At 33.7% G+C, this 19,289-nt stretch overlaps 2 protein-coding genes across 2 annotated transcripts; both read left to right on the top strand.

The window, feature by feature from the left end:
- Positions 1–7,929: 7,929 nt before the first annotated feature.
- LOC107635396 (UDP-glycosyltransferase 83A1) lies at positions 7,930–10,191 on the top strand. The gene is made up of 2 exons (XM_016338867.3): positions 7,930–8,500; positions 9,224–10,191. The coding sequence occupies exons 1-2, from the start codon at positions 8,014–8,016 to the stop codon at positions 10,084–10,086; spliced, it is 1,350 nt and encodes a 449-aa protein (XP_016194353.1). The 5' UTR covers positions 7,930–8,013; the 3' UTR covers positions 10,087–10,191.
- Positions 10,192–10,328: 137 nt separating this feature from the next.
- Positions 10,329–12,624, top strand: LOC107635393 (UDP-glycosyltransferase 83A1). Its single transcript, XM_016338864.3, has 2 exons — positions 10,329–11,259; positions 11,617–12,624. Exons 1-2 carry the CDS (start codon positions 10,764–10,766, stop codon positions 12,480–12,482), a joined length of 1,362 nt encoding a protein of 453 aa, XP_016194350.1. The 5' UTR covers positions 10,329–10,763; the 3' UTR covers positions 12,483–12,624.
- Positions 12,625–19,289: the final 6,665 nt, after the last annotated feature.

The following is a 19,289-nucleotide window of genomic DNA, read 5'->3' as shown; positions in this document are numbered from 1 at the left end:
CGTATTATGTGGACAAAATTTAATTTACAAAAATGCTATTCGTACATTAAAATCAGTCACTAAAATCAGTCACCAATATATTTGTGTATAAATACATGTGTGGTTTAATTTATTTTTAACATATATTTGTATTCCAACATATATTTTATACGGGTGGCTGAATTTTAAACTCTAAATTCTATATTTATTCTTTTTGAATTCAATTAAGGAGCTAATATTTTTAACTAATATCAATTAATTTTTTAAAATGATTTTTTTATTTTAAATTTTAAAATTTAAATTCTAATTTTAAATTATAAATTCTCTAGAAATATGAAAATAAAAAATTACAAAAAAATTAGTTAATAATAACTAATTAAAATTTAACTTTCTGAGTTTCTATGCTTGTATTTTCTTTCTAAAGTGATATAATACATAATAGTTATGAAAGGATTGGTGTCCAAAACTGATAGAACAAGAAGAATAGAAAATTGGTAGAATATGTTTATTATTGGATTGTGTACAAGATGTCTCTGGTACGGGTTCAGAGATGGATCAAGAACTTGCGGGTTGAGGCAGATGCCGAATCACTTGACTGGAGCAATGGGGGGTGGTACCTGCAAAGATACTCCGACGCTCAAGTCAGAATAGATCTAAGAGGTAGAAGGTGTGAGGAATGAATGAATACCTGGAGGGACTTGGGTCCTCTATTTATAGGTGATGGTGAATATCTTATCTTATCTTATTTGGCTAAGATAAGGGAGACATTTGAATTATCTTATCTTATCTTACTTGATTAAGATAAGGGAGACGTTTGAATTCGAAAGTTGGTTAGGAGCTCTAGTGGGTCGGTTTCAAGCCTTCTTGAAGGGCGAAGCGGGTCGGACCTGGTAACCGGGTTCGGAGACCGTTCCGAGTATAGGATCCGTGGGCCAGATCCGTAACAGTTGCCTCCGGAGCGAGAGAGTGAGGGTGCTCGGTCTCATCGCTGGAGGAACCTTTTCCTTGCCGTTGTGGTTTGGCAAGGAGATCGTTGTTTGGTTTTTCCAGTCGAGGTCGACGATTTGGGAGTTCTTGGCCGTTTCATGGTCAGGCGAGGAGCACGTTGTTTGGGCATCTCATCACATGCCGGGTTTGATGACCGTTCCGAAGAAAGGGCCCGGAGATCGGGTCTGGAACAGTTGTCCCCGGAGCATGAGAGTATGCTTTCTTGGTCTCAATGCTAAGTCGTTGGAGAGTCCGATTCTCTGTAGTTCGGGAGACTGTGAGGGGTCTGAAAAGGGCGTGACATCATCCCGCACCAATTGGTAGAATGTTGGTCAGTCTGGCTTTCTGTGAGTTGGAAGACCATCAGCTCATGCTTGTTTTGTGTGGCCTTTTTTGGACCGTTATTGTGAACTTTTTTTTTTAAGACCTCTTGGTGGCCAGATTTCAAGACTTTGTTTATTTATCTTATTTGGATTTTCGTATCCGTTTTGTTATTTGGATATCCGTTTTATTGGCTTCGGGGTAATCGATTCTCGGGTAGCCATTTACTTATTTAGATATCCGTTTTATTATTTGGATATCCGTTTTGTTGGCCTCGGGGTGATCGATCCCTGGGTAGCCGTTTACTTATTTGGATATCCGTTCTGTTTTTTGGATATCCGTTCTGTTGGCCTCGGGGTGATCGATCCCCAGGCCGCCATTTTTTGTTATTTGGATACCCGTTTTGTTATCTGGATATCCATTTTGTTGGCTTCGGGGTAATCGATTCTCGGGTAGCCATTTACTTATTTGGATATCCGTTTTATTATTTGGATATCTGTTTTGTTGGCCTCGAAGTGATCGATCCCTGGGTAGCCGTTTACTTATTTGGATATCCGTTCTGTTTTTTGGATATCCGTTCTGTTGGCCTCGGGGTGATCGATCCCCAGGCCGCCATTTTTTGTTATTTGGATACCCGTTTTGTTATCTGGATATCCATTTTGTTGGCTTCGGGGTGATCGATTCCCAGGTAGCCGTTTGCTTATTTGGATATCCGTTTATTATTTGGATATCCGTTTTGTTGGCCTTGGGGTGATCGATTCCCAGGCCGCCATTTTTTGTTATTTGGATACCCGTTTTGTTATTTGGATATCCGTTTTATTGGCCTCGGGGTGATCGATTCCCAAGTAGCCGTTTACTTATTTGGATATCCGTTTTATTATTTGGATATCCGTTTTGTTATTTGGATATCCATTTTGTTGGCCTAGGGGTGATCGATTCCCAGGTAGCCGTTTACTTATTTGGATATCCGTTTTATTATTTGGATATCCATTTTGTTGGCTTCGAGGTGATTGATTCCCGGGTAGCCGTTTACTTATTTGGATATCCGTTTTATTATTTGGATATCCATTTTGTTGGCCTCGGGGTGATCGATCCCCAGGCCGCCATTTTTTGTTATTTGGATACCCATTTTGTTATTTGGATATCCGTTTTGTTGGCCTCAGAGTGATCGATCCCTGGGTAGCCGTTTACTTATTTGGATATCCGTTCTGTTTTTTGGATATCCGTTCTGTTGGCCTCGGGGTGATCGATCCCCAGGCCGCCATTTTTTGTTATTTGGATACCCGTTTTGTTATCTGGATATCCATTTTGTTGGCTTCGGGGTGATCGATTCCCGGGTAGCCGTTTGCTTATTTGGATATCCGTTTATTATTTGGATATCCGTTTTGTTGGCCTTGGGGTGATCGATCCCCAGGCCGCCATTTTTTGTTATTTGGATACCCGTTTTGTTATTTGGATATCCGTTTTGTTGGCCTCGGGGTGATCGATTCCCAAGTAGCCGTTTACTTATTTGGATATCCGTTTTATTATTTGGATATCCGTTTTGTGGGTCTCGGGGTGATCGATCCCTAGGTGTAGCCGCGTTTAGTTCGTGTCATCGGACGGGGCAATGCTTTTGAAATAATGAATTTTATTTGTGGTTTGGGCCTCGTTAAAACCTTTCGATGTGGGTAGGAAAGAGTGCCCAGTAAGAAAATATACGATTGAATAACTTAAGTAATAAATGAAAGTGAAGAAGGCAAAATATAAAAGGTAAAGAGATAGTCTTAAACGACCTCGATCTTATTGCTTTGGAAGGATGTTTCTACATATAGTAGCACCGTAAGTTGGTGGAATTTCAGGATCTTGGGAGCTTGGTCCCATCTGGTCTTTCGAGCTTGGAGGCTCCTTTTTCGATTACCGTCTTGATTTGGTAGGGACCTTCCTAGTTGGGCGTGAGCTTCCCTTTTCCGGGAGTGGGTAGACTGATGTTGTTTTGTCGTAAGATGAGATCTCCTGGTTCGAGGTCTCGTTGTACCGTGCTGTCATTGTACCTTAGGCTTATTCTCTATTTTAGGGCTAGCTCCCGTAGGTGTGCTATACTCCTGACCTTGTCTGCAAGGCCCTACTTTACTTCTTTGTCGTTTATGTACTTCTTTGCGACGCTCTGGATCTCGTGCATGGTCCACACCGGTCTGGTAGTGAGGTGTTTCCGGAAGTCTTCATTCATGAGCCCGTTAGTTAGGCAAAGGCTTGCGACTAAGTCCGTGAGTCCGTCGACCGTTAAACATTCATCGTTGAAGCGATCGAGGTATTTTTTCATGGACTCGTCTTGTCTCTGGGTGACTCCCAATAAGCTGATGGGGTGTTTAGCTTTGGTGATTCTGGTAGTGAATTGGGCCATGAACTTCCGTGAAATATCGTGAAAGCCAGTTATGGATCCATTGGGAAGGGCGTTGAACCATTTAATCGCTGGCCCGGCTAGGGTTACCGGGAAGGCCCTACCTCGGACCGCGTCAGCGGCCCCTTCCAGGTTCATCCTAGCCTTGAAGGCCGTTAGGTGCTCCTAGGGGTCCTTGGTTCCGTCGTACTTCATATCCGTAGGTTTGTCGAAGCCTTTAGGGAGTTTTTCTTTTAGGATTCTTTCAGTGAAGGGAGTGGCTCCCATTATCACGTGGTCACTTCTTGTGCGTTTGGCCTCTCGATGTCGTCGGTCGTCGTCCGTGTCATGTTGATGAGCCGGGTTGTGTGATACATTGCGATCATACCTTTTGCTATGTCGTCGTTCAGGCATCCTATCGTGTCCGTGGTCACGGGAGATGCTACGATTGTATCTCTTGGCATGTCGTCGTTCTAGCGATCCGCCGTGCCTGGTTTCATGGCGATATCTTGATCTGGAGGTTGCGTGACTTCCGTTTTTGGCGTTGTGCTTTTCTTTGGGTGTAACTCAGCCTTTGAGGTCTTGCACCCTGAGGCACAGCTCTTGGATTATCTGGACCGCCTTCTCTCCTAGGCCGTCGAGTGGCCGGGCTTCAGTGGGAGGACGGTTGTCCTCTCTTGGTTGTTGTTGGGTTGGGGTTGGTTGGCAATGTGCCGCGCTTATTATCCTCCCGTGGTGGGAGGAGTGTTATCTTGGAGTTCGGGAGTTGGGGCGTTGGGTGGAGGATTGCTCCTCGAGGTTCTCCATCATGCCGCCACGATTTGGCTGTCCCCTGCATCTGTGCAAGAACCTTGAGAAATTTCTTGATCTCTTGGCTCCTGAGAGGTCTGAGCTTGGCCACGGTGGTAGCGTTTAAGGAAGTCGTTCATGATGAGCTTCCTTATGAATTTTCAGTAAGGTCCGAAGGGGGATCATGGCGACAGAGTTGTCATAGGTGAGGCGGCGGATGGCAGAGGTTTGGAACCTGGTGTTGAAGGAGGTGACCTCGTGGGTTTGGAGGAAGAGCTTGAAGAGTTCAAAAGAAGAAGCAACCACGGTAGGCATGGAGACAAAATAGAGGGAGAAGATGGGGCCATGGCGCTTGGAGAGACGGATGAGGGAGTGGTGAATGAGAGGGTCCAAGAGGTGGAGGTGTCCCACTAAAGGGAGGCGAAGATGTGTTATCACTGCAAAGGTGATGCAAGTTAAGGAAACATTATTCCTTTTTGCTCTCAGTTACACGCAAGAAATCTGAGTTTGATGATTGCTCTTCTGTATTATCCGCCATGCCGCCACAACGTTGCAAAGTCCCTACAGACGGCGCCAAAGAGGGTCCAAGAGGTGGAGGTGTCCCACTAAAGGGAGGCGAAGGTGTGTTATCGCTGCAAAGGTGATACAAGTTAAGGAAACATTATTCCTTTTTGCTCTCAGTTACACGCAAGAAATCTGAGTTTGATAATTGCTCTTCTGTGTTATCCGCCATGCCGCCACAACGTTGCAAAGTCCCCACAGACGGCGCCAATGTACAAGATGTCTCTGGTACGGGTTGAGAGATGGATCAAGAATTTGCGGGTTGAGGCAGATGCCGGATCACTTGACTGGAGCAATGGGGGGTGGTACCTGCAAAGACACTCCGACGCTCAAGTCAGAATAGATCTAAGAGGTAGAAGGTGTGAGGAATGAATGAATACCTGGAGGGACTTGGGTCCTCTATTTATAGGTGATGGTGAATATCTTATCTTATCTTATTTGGCTAAGATAAGGGAGACGTTTGAATTATCTTATCTTATCTTACTTGAATAAGATAAGGGAGACGTTTGAATTCGAAAGTTGGTTAGGAGCTCTAGTGGGTCGGTTTCGGGCCTTCTGGAAGGGCGAAGCGGGTCGGATCCGGATAATCGGATTCGGGGACCGTTCCGAGTATAGGATCCGTGGGCCAGATCCATAACAGATTGAAAATAAAATCCCACTTAAAACAGATGAGTCAGTAGTGTCTTATGTGGTTAGCAGTAATGGAGTTTTGGAGGATTGCTTGAAACGCAAGGAATGCATAGAATTGTGACACAGGAGGATAGAGAAAACTGAGTTGTAGACTTGAAACTAAATAAAAGTGTGCAAAATATGTTTTAAGAGAATAAAATCCTATAAATCACAGCCTTTTACACTGAGCTGTGAAAGAGAGAGCTAAAGACTAAGTCAAACAGCAAGCTTAACAGAATCATAACTGCCACATATTGCTAAACGTTAATGTTATAGAGACAAAAAAATTAGTCCGAACTTATTTTATTTAGTATTCATTAATTGTCATAACAATTAATAAATGTTAAATAAAATAAATTATGACCGTTTTTAGCTAATTTTCTTTGATTATCAAACATTTCCATTGCTCAATTACACTATCTTGAGCTTTCTCTATTTCATTCTCATTGAGCATAACAGAAAATAACAGTCTTTTTTTTATTGTGATTGCAAAATGAGTGAAAAATTTTAACCTGCCGGTTATTTTGTGACTAAAAAAATTTGATAACAAAAAAATATGAGTAAAAACATTTATAACTTATCTTATTTAAAATTTATTAATTATTACAATAATTAATGAATATTAAATAAACAAGCTTTAACGTAACTGATTTTTTTTTAATATGATACATTATTATTATTTAATTTTTGAAAAAATTAATTTGGTTTATAGTTAAATTTTTTAAAGACAAATATGATTAACAAAATCTTTTTAAAACTAATTTAAAAAATATATTTTTTTAGGACGAATTTAAGTATTAACAATTGTTAATAGTTTTAGCAAAAGGATCCGATTAGATAACGTTAAAATTTTTTAGGAACTTCAAAGGTAAATTTAAAGCAACTTAGACATAGTCACCAAAAAAAAAAAAGCAACTTAGACATAAAGGATAAAAAATAAATTTTAAATAAAATAAAAATTATTAATTATATATGATAAAAAATAGGACAAATCACTCAATTAAGTTAAGGAGAGGAAAAAATTACAGTAATCAGCCAAATCAAAAATTGGTACATTAATCAACTAAGAGACATTTTTATATAGTTCGAATCAGCCTAATTCGAATTTTATTTTCATGTAATTCGATTCACTTGATTCGAATGACTGTGGGTGTAATATGAATCAGGTTGATTTGAATTAGTGGGTGTGTGCGTGTGTAGGTAATTCGAATTTTATAAAATACTTTTTTTTCCCATTTTTAATAGCTTATGAATATTTTTTAATAATTTTTTTAATAAATTTATTTAAATTATACCTCAAAAAATATTTTATTCTATACAAAATAATTTTAAAAAATAGTTTAAAAAATGTTAGAAGTACTATAAAAATTTGTAATGTCCTAATGACTTTGGACATTAAAGAAATACTATACATAGTCAATAATAATTTAGAAATTAAAAAAAATATACTTTTATCATGTATTTACCTAAATTACTAGAATATTACAAACTTTTATAATACTTCTAACATTTTTTAAGTCATTTTTTTTAAATTGTTTTGCATAGAATAAAAGTCATTTTAAGCCATTTTAAGCTATTTTCTTGTATAGATAAAATTATAAGTTAACAACTAACATAGCATCATTATTGATAAAATAAGATATACTAATAACATGTTAACATTAAAGTATATATTTTAGTATTATCATTTTCGTATGCAAGTGCTAAGTCCTGAGTTTTCAGCTTCATTGTCATTGCCTCCAATGATATCCATACAAAAGAAGAGGAAGAACAACGAAGAAATTAAGAGATAATAAAATAAAATAGCCAAGTCGTTTGATATGTCACTGGCATGCAGGCACCTCTCATATGTGGTCCAAGTTTCCTTACTACATGCTTGATGACATTGATTTGATGATTTCTCATTTAAATATTGCAAAAATAACCATTGTAACCACTATTATAATATCATTATATGCACACCTATAAAAGATTTTAATAAAAAAAAATATATGATTGGTTTAGTTCGAACAATATGCACAGGAAACGATACAAACTAGATACAAATTTGATTTCAAAATCACATAAACACTGGTTGGTTTAACATAAACTGACTGATTCCAAAACAAACCTTTCTCTTTCTGACATATATTTATCATATCGTCCATATCCTTTACTTGATCTTATATTATATGTCCGATCCCCATCGTGCATATGGCAGAAGATAGTGATCAATGTCTCAAGTATTCATATCCAAATTGAACTCCTCAACATGCAACCACATATACATAGTATACTATTTTAATTCATTCCCATAATATTTCTACAAGTTCTTTAATCTAAAACTATATATTTGTTTTCTTTGAAAAATGGGAATCCCTCACTTTCTTGCAATACCATTTCCAGTGCTAGGACACATTAATCCCCTTACACAACTCTCTAATGTTCTAGCCAAACATTATGGTTGCAAGGTCACATTTCTCAACTCTGAATTCAACCACAAAAGAGCAAAAATTGATGATCATGATGAGGAATCATCATCAAAGATGATTAAGTTTGTGACACTCCCTGATGGTTTGGACCATGAAGATGATAGAAGTGACCTTAGCAAGGTTCTTCATTCCATCAAAAGCACCATGCCTTCTTTGCTTCCAAAGCTCATACAAGATATCAATGCTTTGGATTTTGAGAACAAGATCACTTGTATTCTTGTGACAGTTAATATGGGTTGGGCCTTGGAAATTGGTCACCAATTGGGAATTAAAGGTGCTGCTTTTTCCCCCTTCTCTGCTACTTCTTTGGCTTCAATTCATTTCATTCCTAAGCTCATGGAGGATGGAATTATAGATTCAGATGGTAAGAATAATAATTTACGTACATACATATTTATTGGCAGTACCAAAGTTGTTATTAGTGGATATTTTTTATTAAAATATCTTTAGTTATGTGAAATAAGACACCTTAGCCCATATACTTAAATGTTTAAGAGAGAATATTTGAAGTCTTGCTCTACCTAGCTACCTTCAAAAAATTATCTATGGGGAAAAAAGGTTACCTAAGTTCATAGAATAGCTATTTATAACTTATATCTTTAGCTGAAGTAAAATTTAAACACATTTTAGATTTTTTTTTTCTGTTTTTTATAATTAAATAATATCTTTTTTGAATCTTTAATTTCTACTAAATGAATATGCTATAAAGTATACTAAAAATCAGTCACTAAATTTATTATTCGTATAAAATATATATTAAAATATAAAATATAAATACATATTAAAAATAAGACAAATAATATATATTTATTTATAAATATAAAATAACTGATTTAGTGGTTAATGTTTTTTATGCAAGAATTTATTTGAAATAATAATAATAATAACATGTTAATAAGAATTTCATACCATTTAAATTTATCATTGGAATTATTCCATTACATTCTTACTTTTTTTTTCTTGTTTAAGTCCCCCCCCCCCTTTTTTTTACTTTTTGTTTTTATATCCCTTTATTTATATACTTGAGTTATTAATTAGTACTGAGTAAAACTCTATATATTTTCTTAAATTTATTTTGCTAATGCAGGAAACCCCATCAAATCACAAGAAATTCAAATTGCCCCAAATATGCCAAAGATGAACCCTAAACATGTCTTATGGTGTAATTTAGGCAATGAGTTCTTCAAGCACCTTGTGCAAGAAATGAAAACTATGGAGTTATTAGCAGAGTGGTGGCTTTGTAATAGTGCCTATGATCTTGAGCCAGGAGCATTATCCATATCACCAAGGTTCCTATCAATTGGACCATTGATGGAAAGTGACAACAATAACAACAACAAAAGTTCTTCATTTTGGCAAGAGGACACAACATGCTTAGAATGGTTGGACCAACAACAACCTCAATCTGTTGTATATGTTTCATTTGGTAGCTTAGCTGTATTGGAATCCAACCAATTCAAAGAACTAGCACTTGCACTTGATCTCATTGACAAGCCTTTTCTTTGGGTTGTAAGACCAGGTATTAATGATGATAAAAATAATGCATTTCCAAATGAATTTCATGGAAATAAAGGTAAAATTGTTAGTTGGGTGTCACAAAAGAAAATATTGCAACATGCTGCTATTTCTTGCTTCATAAGTCACTGTGGTTGGAATTCTACTATTGAAGGTGTATATAGTGGAGTATCCTTCTTGTGTTGGCCATTTTTTATTGATCAGTTTTGGAATAAATCATATATTTGTGATGTGTGGAAAGTTGGAATGGAATTAGTCAAGGATGAAAATGGATTCATATCAAAAGAAGAGATAAGGAAGAAGGTGGAGCAATTACTTGGTGATGAAGGCATAAGAGAAAGGTCTTCAAAATTGAAGGAAGTGACTAGGAAAAACCTAGGTGAAGGTGGCCAATCTTCAAAAAATCTTGAAAAATTTGTCAATTGGGCAAAATAGTAATACAATGATATGTATAATAATTTGGAAGTTAATTTGGATTTGTTTTCAGTGTATTATTGTTTAATTTGAAAATTCATTATATTTGAATCTTTGAACACAAAATTATCTAGAACTAAACACTACTAAGATATGGTTTTGTGTGATTTTCTTGTATTATTTTTAACAAAAGTATTTTCTTGTCAAAAAAATATATTAAACATTTTTTTAGTTAAACTAAAACATAGTTATAATTATATGGAAGGTAATATGTTTAGACTCTAAAAGAATATACAGTATGCAATACACGATATGTAAAATATTTTATGTAAAAAATATACATATATAATATTTTAATACACACATAAATTAATATGCAAATTGATACACAGTATAATACCTAATTAGTGAAATCATGTAACTATGTTCCCAAATAACCAATTTGAACTTAGTTGCTAGATGACATAGGACAACTATTTTAAATTAATTTTTATAAAAAAAATTCTAAGTAAGAAGTCTTGTGCTTCGAGTCTTTGGACCAATCCCCTGTTTTCAGGGCCATGTTTTGTGCAATACATAATTTTTAATTGCATATATATATACAATGGATTCATCATAATATCATATAGCTACTCTCAACAATAGCATATACTTATTTATTCTCTCTTTCTCTAAGCAAAACATTTTTCATTTGCAAAATGGGAATCCCTCACTTTCTTGTTATACCATTTCCGGTGTTAGGACACATTAATCCCCTAACACAATTCTCTAATGTTCTAACCAAACATGGTTGCAAGGTCACTTTCCTACACACTGAGTTCAGCCACAAAAGGGCTAAAATTTCTGCTGGTTATGCAGAAGACAACAACCTCAAAGGTTGTTCAAACATAAATTTTGTGACTCTCCCAGATGGTTTGGACCCTGAAGATGATAGAAGTGATATTGTGAAATTGCTTGTCTCTATGGAAAGATCCATGCCTCTTTTGCTTCCAAAGCTCATAGAAGATATCAATACCTTGGATGTTAATAATAAAATCACTTGCATTGTTGTCACAATTAGTATGGGTTGGGCCTTGCAAGTTGCTCACAAATTTGGAATCAAAGGAGCTTTTCTCTTTCCATTCTCAGCAACTACTTCAGCCTCCCTTTATTGTATCCCAAGATTCATGCATGATGGAATTATTGATTCAGATGGTAAGAATAGTATATTTACTTATTTTTGTCACAGTAATTTTCTTTACTTTTTAGCTTGTGTTTATTTAACTTCTACCTATCATTTTTCATATCCTAAGTTTATTTTCATTTACTGTAAAATCAAACAAAAAAATTTAAGATATAATAAAAAATCAATTTGAAATAGCCTATATTCAGTTATCTTATTTTGCATTTTTTAGTTCCTGCTGAAATAATTGAGTAATATTAAATGTAACAAATATGTAATTATAGATGTTGAGTTAAATAAACTATCTTTAGATTATTGTCTCTGTATTACCATAAATTAAATGTGTGATGAGAGCTTTATAGGCTTTTTTTTTCCTTTTTCAATTGAAGGAATCCCCACCAAGAAACAAGAAATTCAACTTTCCCCAAATATGCCTATGATGGACACAAAAAATTTACCATGGGTTAGCCTAGGTAAGATTTTCTTTGATAATATTGTGCAAGATGTGATGCATAATATGGAATTAGCAGAGTGGTGGCTTTGCAATAGTGCCTATGATCTTGAGCCAGGAGCATTCTCCATATCACCAAAGTTTCTACCAATTGGACCATTGATTGAAAGTGACAACAACAACAACAACAAAAGCTCCTCATTCTGGCAAGAGGACACAACATGCTTAGAATGGTTGGATCAACAACAACCTCAATCTGTTGTATATGTTTCATTTGGTAGCTTGGCAGTTATGGAATCCAAGCAACTCAAAGAATTAGCACTTGCACTTGATCTCATTGACAAGCCTTTTCTTTGGGTTGTAAGAACAAGTAATGATGATAACAAGGGAAATAACACATACCCAAATGAATTTCATGGAAGTAAAGGTAAAATTGTTAGTTGGGCACCACAGAAAAAAGTACTGAACCATTCTGCAATTGCTTGTTTCATAAGTCATTGCGGTTGGAATTCAGTTGTTGAAAGTGTGTCCAGTGGTGTACCATTCTTGTGTTGTCCATTTTTCAGTGATCAATTTTGGAACAAGTCATACATTTGTGAGGTGTGGAAAGTTGGAATTGGATTAGACAAAGATGAAAATGGATTCATATCAAAGGAAGAGATAAGGAAGAAGGTTGAGCAATTGCTTCAAGATGAAACCATAAAGGAAAGGTCTTTGAAATTGAAGCAAGTGATAAGGAACAACTTAGTTGAAGCTGGCCAGTCTTCAAAAAATCATGAAATGTTTATCAATTGGGCAAAATGATGATAATATATACTCTATTTGATATTTGAATGAAAAAGTGACAAAATTAGAATTACAATATTATTTTCTACTAATAATAATTTTGTTGGCTATAGCTGAGACAGAAAAAGTTAAAAATATTATCCATTTAATTTCGTGCTAATCACGTAAAGTTTGGATACATATTATACACGCTAAACATCTTTTGATTGTTGCATATCTATTAAACTAGATTAATTATTTCAAAGTCCAATCAGCAAGTTTGAAATTAGATGCTAGATGACAAATGTGGCCACTGGTCACTACCTTTTTTTAAACAATGTTTTTCACATGATGATGAGTAGTTGTTTATAGCGACGGTGAAACACAACATTATATTATTGTCTAATGTATGTATAAGGAAAAAAACATACAACACATCATTTGACTGAAGTTGTTTTTCTATACATAAAAATATCCATTTTAATTTGATATTCAAATTGGATCATAAAAGAATAAGAACTAAGTGATAATCACATGTTAATGTTATTACAGAAAATAAAGCATTATCTGCCAAGCTTGACTTGTTGAGGGAGAATTTCAGAATGTTACATACTTATTACAAAATTACAGAATGATCACTCTCAAAATAAGATTAGAGTAACACACTTCTCTTACTACAAATGTTGAAACTCAACGCACCATGTTGAAATTCAGCTCAGCAAGAAGAAAAAGACACGAACAGAGTGAGAGAATCAGAAATGGAGGGTAAAACAGACATGGCAATTTCAGTTTGAGTGTTTAATCACACGAGTAAAGATCTAACCCGACTCTTATTTATTTTTACAAAGGATAACTAACTCCTTAACAAAAAAAAAAAAAAGACATTTCGAGTTTCTAACATTATTATTTTAAGACAATACAAATTTTTGGTGTAGCTAAATTCATTTTTTCAACACAGGTCTACATATACAAATCTTTTTGGCTTACAAGCTATATAAGTTGGTTCAAGTAAAAAAAAAAACACGCACACCACTCTTTTAGAATCGAGCGTCCAACGCACGCGCCTTAAGCACCCTTCCACAATACGTTCACTCTTCCTCTTCTTCCTCAATCAAAATGCAAACCGTCAAGATTCAAGCGACATTTGAAACAAACTACGATTCTGCAGAAACGTTCCAAATCCTCGCAAAGAGTAGAAGAAATCAAGAAGAAAAGATACAAATCTCCATCAAAAATCACCAGAAAAAACGAAGAAACATTATTCAAGGTACTATTTTACTGTTCTTCTAGGTTTTTTTTTAAATTGTCTGTGTCATGTGCCTCATCCTTAACCAGCAAAACATTAAAAGATTTCAAGAAGAAATATACTGTCTCTCCCTATTTTAGGTGTATTTCTTAAATCTTTTGGGTGTATTTCTGTAATTCTTTCTGTAACCGTTTGGGTGTATTTATGTAATCGTTTGGGTGTATTTCTGAAGTTCTATCATCTTCAAAACGATTTCAAGACTTGATTTCAAAAACCATGAAAATCGAAAAAAAAACGAAGCAAAGAGAGAACGCGGAGATCCAACAAATTTGACAAGAAATTCGAAAAAAAGAAATGAAAACTTTTGAAAAATGAAAGTTATATATTTGCGCATTAATTGATTTGAATTGATTTAAAAGTCTGTTAAAGAGGCACATAAAAATGTGTTTAGTGGATTTTGTTCTCTTCAGTTTTATAAAGCTTGTAATCACAAGACACTTGTATGTAGAGATTTTCTCTTTTCCATAATAATAATAATAATAATAATAATAAAATTGAGTTTGGTGTAGCCAAATTCATTTTTTCTTCTTTAGTTACACAGGCAATGCCGTGAGGAATTTTTTCATCTGACTAAACTCTCCAATAATATATTGTATAGACTTTGCTTTATATTTTGTTGGCATCAGAGGTGCGTGGCCCTATCCTCATTATAAGGGGACCAACAATTAAAAAAAAAAAACAGTATTTTTATTATTATCATTATTAGCAGATCAAATATTTTAAACACTTAAAAATAAAAAATAAAATATTTATGAACTACAAAACTCAATTTGATAATAAAATAAGGTCCATCTAGTGTACAGATACATTTTGGTACAGATTTACAGATTTTTGTTTTTATTTGGTTAAAAAGCGTATCACTAAAAGTGTTGTTTAAAGAGAAAATGTTATCCTTAATCGTTAACTTGGCTCTGATACCAATTTTACTCTTCATATTTTACTTTGAATAAGTTTATAATTTGTATAATTTGCAAAATTTTACTCTTTATATTTTACTTCAAATAAGTTTATAATTTGTATAATTTGCAAATTCATAAAAATGTTGACCATTTCTACTAGTATTTATAATTCTGATTTCATTTGTATAGTTTTTCAATCTTGTTTTAGTTTATAATATTCTTTTTTGCAAGGATTATTGTATATAAAATCTTTTATCTGTTTGTCTTTTTCTTTAATATAATTTCTCAAATCTTCAAAAACTTCTTTTATTTCTACATTTTCTGTTGTTTCTAAATATCTTTTTAATTTTTCAACCTCATTCTCCATTTTTTCTTTCAACAGCTTTAATTCTTTTAAGTCATAATATGGTTTTCCAGGCATTTATAAATTTTTTAAGTTTAACTCCAACTTGTTTATATTTATTCTTATTTCTATCCTTTTTATTATAAGGTCATCAATTTCGATCTGAAGATTATTTAATTCCCTTTTATACTCCTTTATTTTACTTTTTAATTTTTTCGCTCTTTTTCTTTTTATTTTATTTTCTGGTCTTTCAATCTTTGTATGCTTCATTATTTATTTTAGAATTTCTGCAAATTCTATCATCGCTTCATCACTATTTTCTAGATATTCTATTAATTTTTCTAGCTCTTCAACTTCTCTTTTTAACTTGTCATAGATTATTTTTAGAGCTTCAAATGCTCTTTGATTTATTTCAGAAAACTGCAAATAATTCAAACGATTTTCTCTTTCAAAGAGCTCTTGTTTCTTATCTTGATAAGTTACATATATTTCTTCTTTATTTATTGTCATAATTTAGTATTTAGGGTTTCATTTATTTTTTCGACCTTTTTTGTTAATTCTTTTATTTCAGAATTTTCTTCTTTAATCTTTAACTTAGATAAACTTAAAGGGCTATTAATTTTAGATTCTCTTATTTGAAAATTTGATGAAACCAATTTTTCTGATGGTTCTTTTAATAATAGAACTGAGTTTTCAATAGCTTTATATTTTGGTATTTCTGTTTTTACAATTTTCTGAAATAGTTCATCGACATAAATTCTTTTTCTGTTTTTAAATATTATACTATGATGGCTATTTGTTAAAGCATAATTTATTGCATATGTTATTGAAAATGGTTCATCATCTTGTTCCATTAGATTCTTTCTATGAAATTTATAAGCCAAACTTATAGATCTTCCAAGATTTTCAGTTGATAAAGGTATAGCATATCCAAGATGGGCATTAAATTTAACATTTACGTTTGCCAAATTTCCATGAACAATTCCAATTATTTGATCTATCGGGTCATCAGTAATTCTTTTGTCACAGATTGCTAAACTTATTGGTGAATTAATTCCTTTCGTATATGTAGATTTGATTAAGACTTGTATAGTACTAATATGAATCCATCCAATTTTAGATCTTTTTTGTTGATCCTTAATTTTCTCAATCTGTTTACTTAATTCTTCATTATTTATCAAAGCTATTTCAAGTTCTCCATTGGCAGATTTTATCTTTATAGGAGCTTCAAGTTGAATTTTTCCATAGTATATTATATTTTTTCTATTAAAAACTTCTTTTAAAAGATTTTGTTTATTAAAATTTTCATTTGATTTGAGATTTAATTCTGTTTTTAGAACAGCCTGTTTTTCATTATCTAATAAAGCAGTTAATCTATAATAATCAGATTCTTCTGTTAATTCTAAACTTTCTAAATAATTCATAATTAAAAGACTAGGATAAAGATGTACCTTTCTGGAGAAATACTTCCTTTATTTAGTATATTTTACATAAGGTGTTTTTATCTCCAGAAGGAAAATTGTAGATACTAACTCCAGATGGGAGTTTATAACTATTTTTCCCTAAGGGAATTCTTCTTCAGACTATAGAATCGCCTTGGCAGCTTCCTCCTTACTCTCCTAGCATATGAGTACTCTTAGCCTCCTGCTTTCTATTGTCTGATGCTTCTACAATTGCCTAAGCAACCTATTTATAATAGTTGGGTTTGATGGACAATTCCCATCCTTACCCTTCTTATGACGTCATTGCTTACGTCATTGTTTGTTCTCTTTGCACCAGCTACATTGTTGGTGCTCTATGACCTAAGTGCTTACGTCACTATGCAATAATGTTAAGAAATGCTTCAGATGCACTGTCCTCTTCTTTTATCATGTGACCCTCAGATGCATTGTCCTCTTCTTTCATCATGTGAGTTGATTCCGTTTCATTATTGCTTTCTTCAGATAACTCTGAGGCACATAGCTGGCACTTGTGGTCTTCTCTGTCTTTTATCAAATAGCAGAGATTCCTTTTTATCCCTTCAGGGAGCTTTTCTAAAAGTCCGGATAAGTTGTAAAATGCTGATTCAAATTCCACCAAGAGTCTCATCTCTCTTTCTTCAATTTCATTTCTTTTACTGGACACAAGCAAAGTATTTCTACTTTTATAATTAATCCTTGTGTGAGATTTCTTTGTTATTTTTTGAATTCTTTCAAAGACCCTTGCTAATGTGCTGGCCAGCCTTCCTTCATGATTGTAGATTGTTAAGTCTTGAATCTGATCAATTGGTTGAAAGTTTCCTGGGAAGACGGACATGAATATTACTTGTGGACATGAAAGTTTCTTCTTCTTCATTAAAAATAGGTTGACTGTTTGTAAATTTTAGGGATATATCCCTTGGATTTACATTGTCAATCATATTTTTAAATCTCTTTACTGCATCAACGAATCCTGCAGGAAACTCACTAATAATTTTTAGATCATTAAAAATTAAAATTGTATCAATTAATCCATATTGGAAAAACTGATAGGTGTCAGATGGGGAAGCATCTGGAAATATAACCAGCTTTGTTAGCTGTTCTTTGGCAATAGGATAATATCCCAAAATTACCCTTTTTTCTTCAGTCCAATTCAGGACTATGTTAAGGGTTTCTCTGAGATTTGATCTACAGACCCTTTTCTTTTTCTTAATTTCAGCCCTTGTAGGAATGTTTCTTATTATCCCTGTTCTCTGGGTTTGAATTGGAGCTTTATCTGCTCTTTTTAGGGTTTGTTCTGGATGGAGAGCTTCATATTCCTTGAAGGATTTCTTTGCCTCTTCCAGTGTTAGAAACCCTCCTTTATGAACTATCCTTGACTGGTGTGTGAATGGTGCTGCTTTTTTCCAGGCATCATATACTCCTTTCATGGGGCCATTATAAATTACATAATATTTTTTATCTTGGGTGGATTTTTTAATGATTTCAGCAATTGTTTTATTTTCTGAAATTTTTTCTTCACCTGATTTGTCCACCATGCTTAGCTGGCTGAATTCTGATGTTTCTGCTTGTTGTGTTGATTTCATTGCTTCGATGGCCTTCTTGAGGGATTGGATCTGTGTCTTTATTTGCTGACAATGCTTGCATTTTTCGAGCTCTTGCTCATATTTTTGAATTTCTTGATCTAATGCGTTGTAGACGAACTCCATTATCTTGTTAATGTATCTGCAATAATATTTTTGTCACCCTTAATATATTCAATTTTTATTGGATATTGTAACAAAAATAATTGCCATCTTACCAATCGTCCATGATTATAATCAACTTTTAAATTATATCGTATGAAACCTGTTAGGTAGCTTGAATATGTCCTTAATGTAAATTCTCTGGGTAGTAAATCAATTTTTCATTTCTTAAGAGATTTAATTGCTGCTAGAGTTTTCTTTTCATGAGTGGTATATCTCTGTTCTGTTGGAGTAAAAGTCCCTGAAATATACCTGCAAAGTAATTCCTTTAGGGAATCTTTAGAATCTAGTGATTCTTTTTCTTGTTCCAAACTTTTTATAGCTTTCTTAGCTTTTAGACATCCTGACCAGGTTATGTCTGAAGCATCTGTTTCTACTATTAAGTAGTCATTTTCTTCTGGAATATAAAGTTCTGGAAGTTTTTCACATAATTCTTTAATTCTTTGAATTTGCATACTATCTTTTTCATCCCATTTTCATTCTTTTTTAGTACTTATTTTTGGAAATAAGCTTTTAGTGTATTCTGTTATATTCTTTAAAAATCCTTGATCAGAAATATAATTTATACATCCTAAAAATCTTTGTAATTGTTTTTTATCTTCTATTTTATTAGGAAATAAATTTACCTTTTCTAGGACATTTGGTTGAAGTTTTAGCTTTCCTTGAGTAGATAGAATTAATCCAAGAAACTCTATTTCTTGTTTTGCTATTCTTGCCTTCTTTTTACTAAGAACTAATCCTTTTTCTTTACATCTTTCTAAAACTATTAATAATTTTTGAAGATGATCTTCTCTATCCTGTTTTGTAAAAATTAGTATATCATCAATATACACTAAAACAAATTCATTTAACTCTTTTAGATTTTCCTCTATAAATCTTTGGTAAATACCTGGGGCTTGTTTTAATCCGAATGGTAATACATTCCATTCATAGAGTAACACACTTGTTGATTCTTTTGTTGGACAAGTAAAAGCAGTTAATTTCTTTGTTTCTTCGTCTAAACGAAGCTGCCAATATCCTGATTTTGCATCAAGAGATGAAAACCAAGTTGCTCCTTTGATTTTTTCTAAAATAGAATCTTTTCTTGGAAGTTTAT

This window comes from Arachis ipaensis, chromosome B4 (genome assembly GCF_059453495.1).
Source record: "Arachis ipaensis isolate K30076 ecotype BB chromosome B4, ASM5945349v1, whole genome shotgun sequence".
NCBI lineage: Eukaryota > Viridiplantae > Streptophyta > Magnoliopsida > Fabales > Fabaceae > Arachis > Arachis ipaensis.
Note: the sequence above shows the minus strand (reverse complement) of the source record. Positions and strands in the feature narration are given on the sequence as shown.

Coding starts and splice junctions, on each gene's coding strand:
- LOC107635396 (XM_016338867.3), top strand. CDS start 8,014: ATGGGAATCCCTCACTTTCTTGCAATACCATTTCCAGTGCTAGGACAC. Junction 8,501..9,223: donor TGGAATTATAGATTCAGATG/GTAAGAATAATA, acceptor TTGCTAATGCAG/GAAACCCCATCAAATCACAA.
- LOC107635393 (XM_016338864.3), top strand. CDS start 10,764: ATGGGAATCCCTCACTTTCTTGTTATACCATTTCCGGTGTTAGGACAC. Junction 11,260..11,616: donor TGGAATTATTGATTCAGATG/GTAAGAATAGTA, acceptor TTTCAATTGAAG/GAATCCCCACCAAGAAACAA.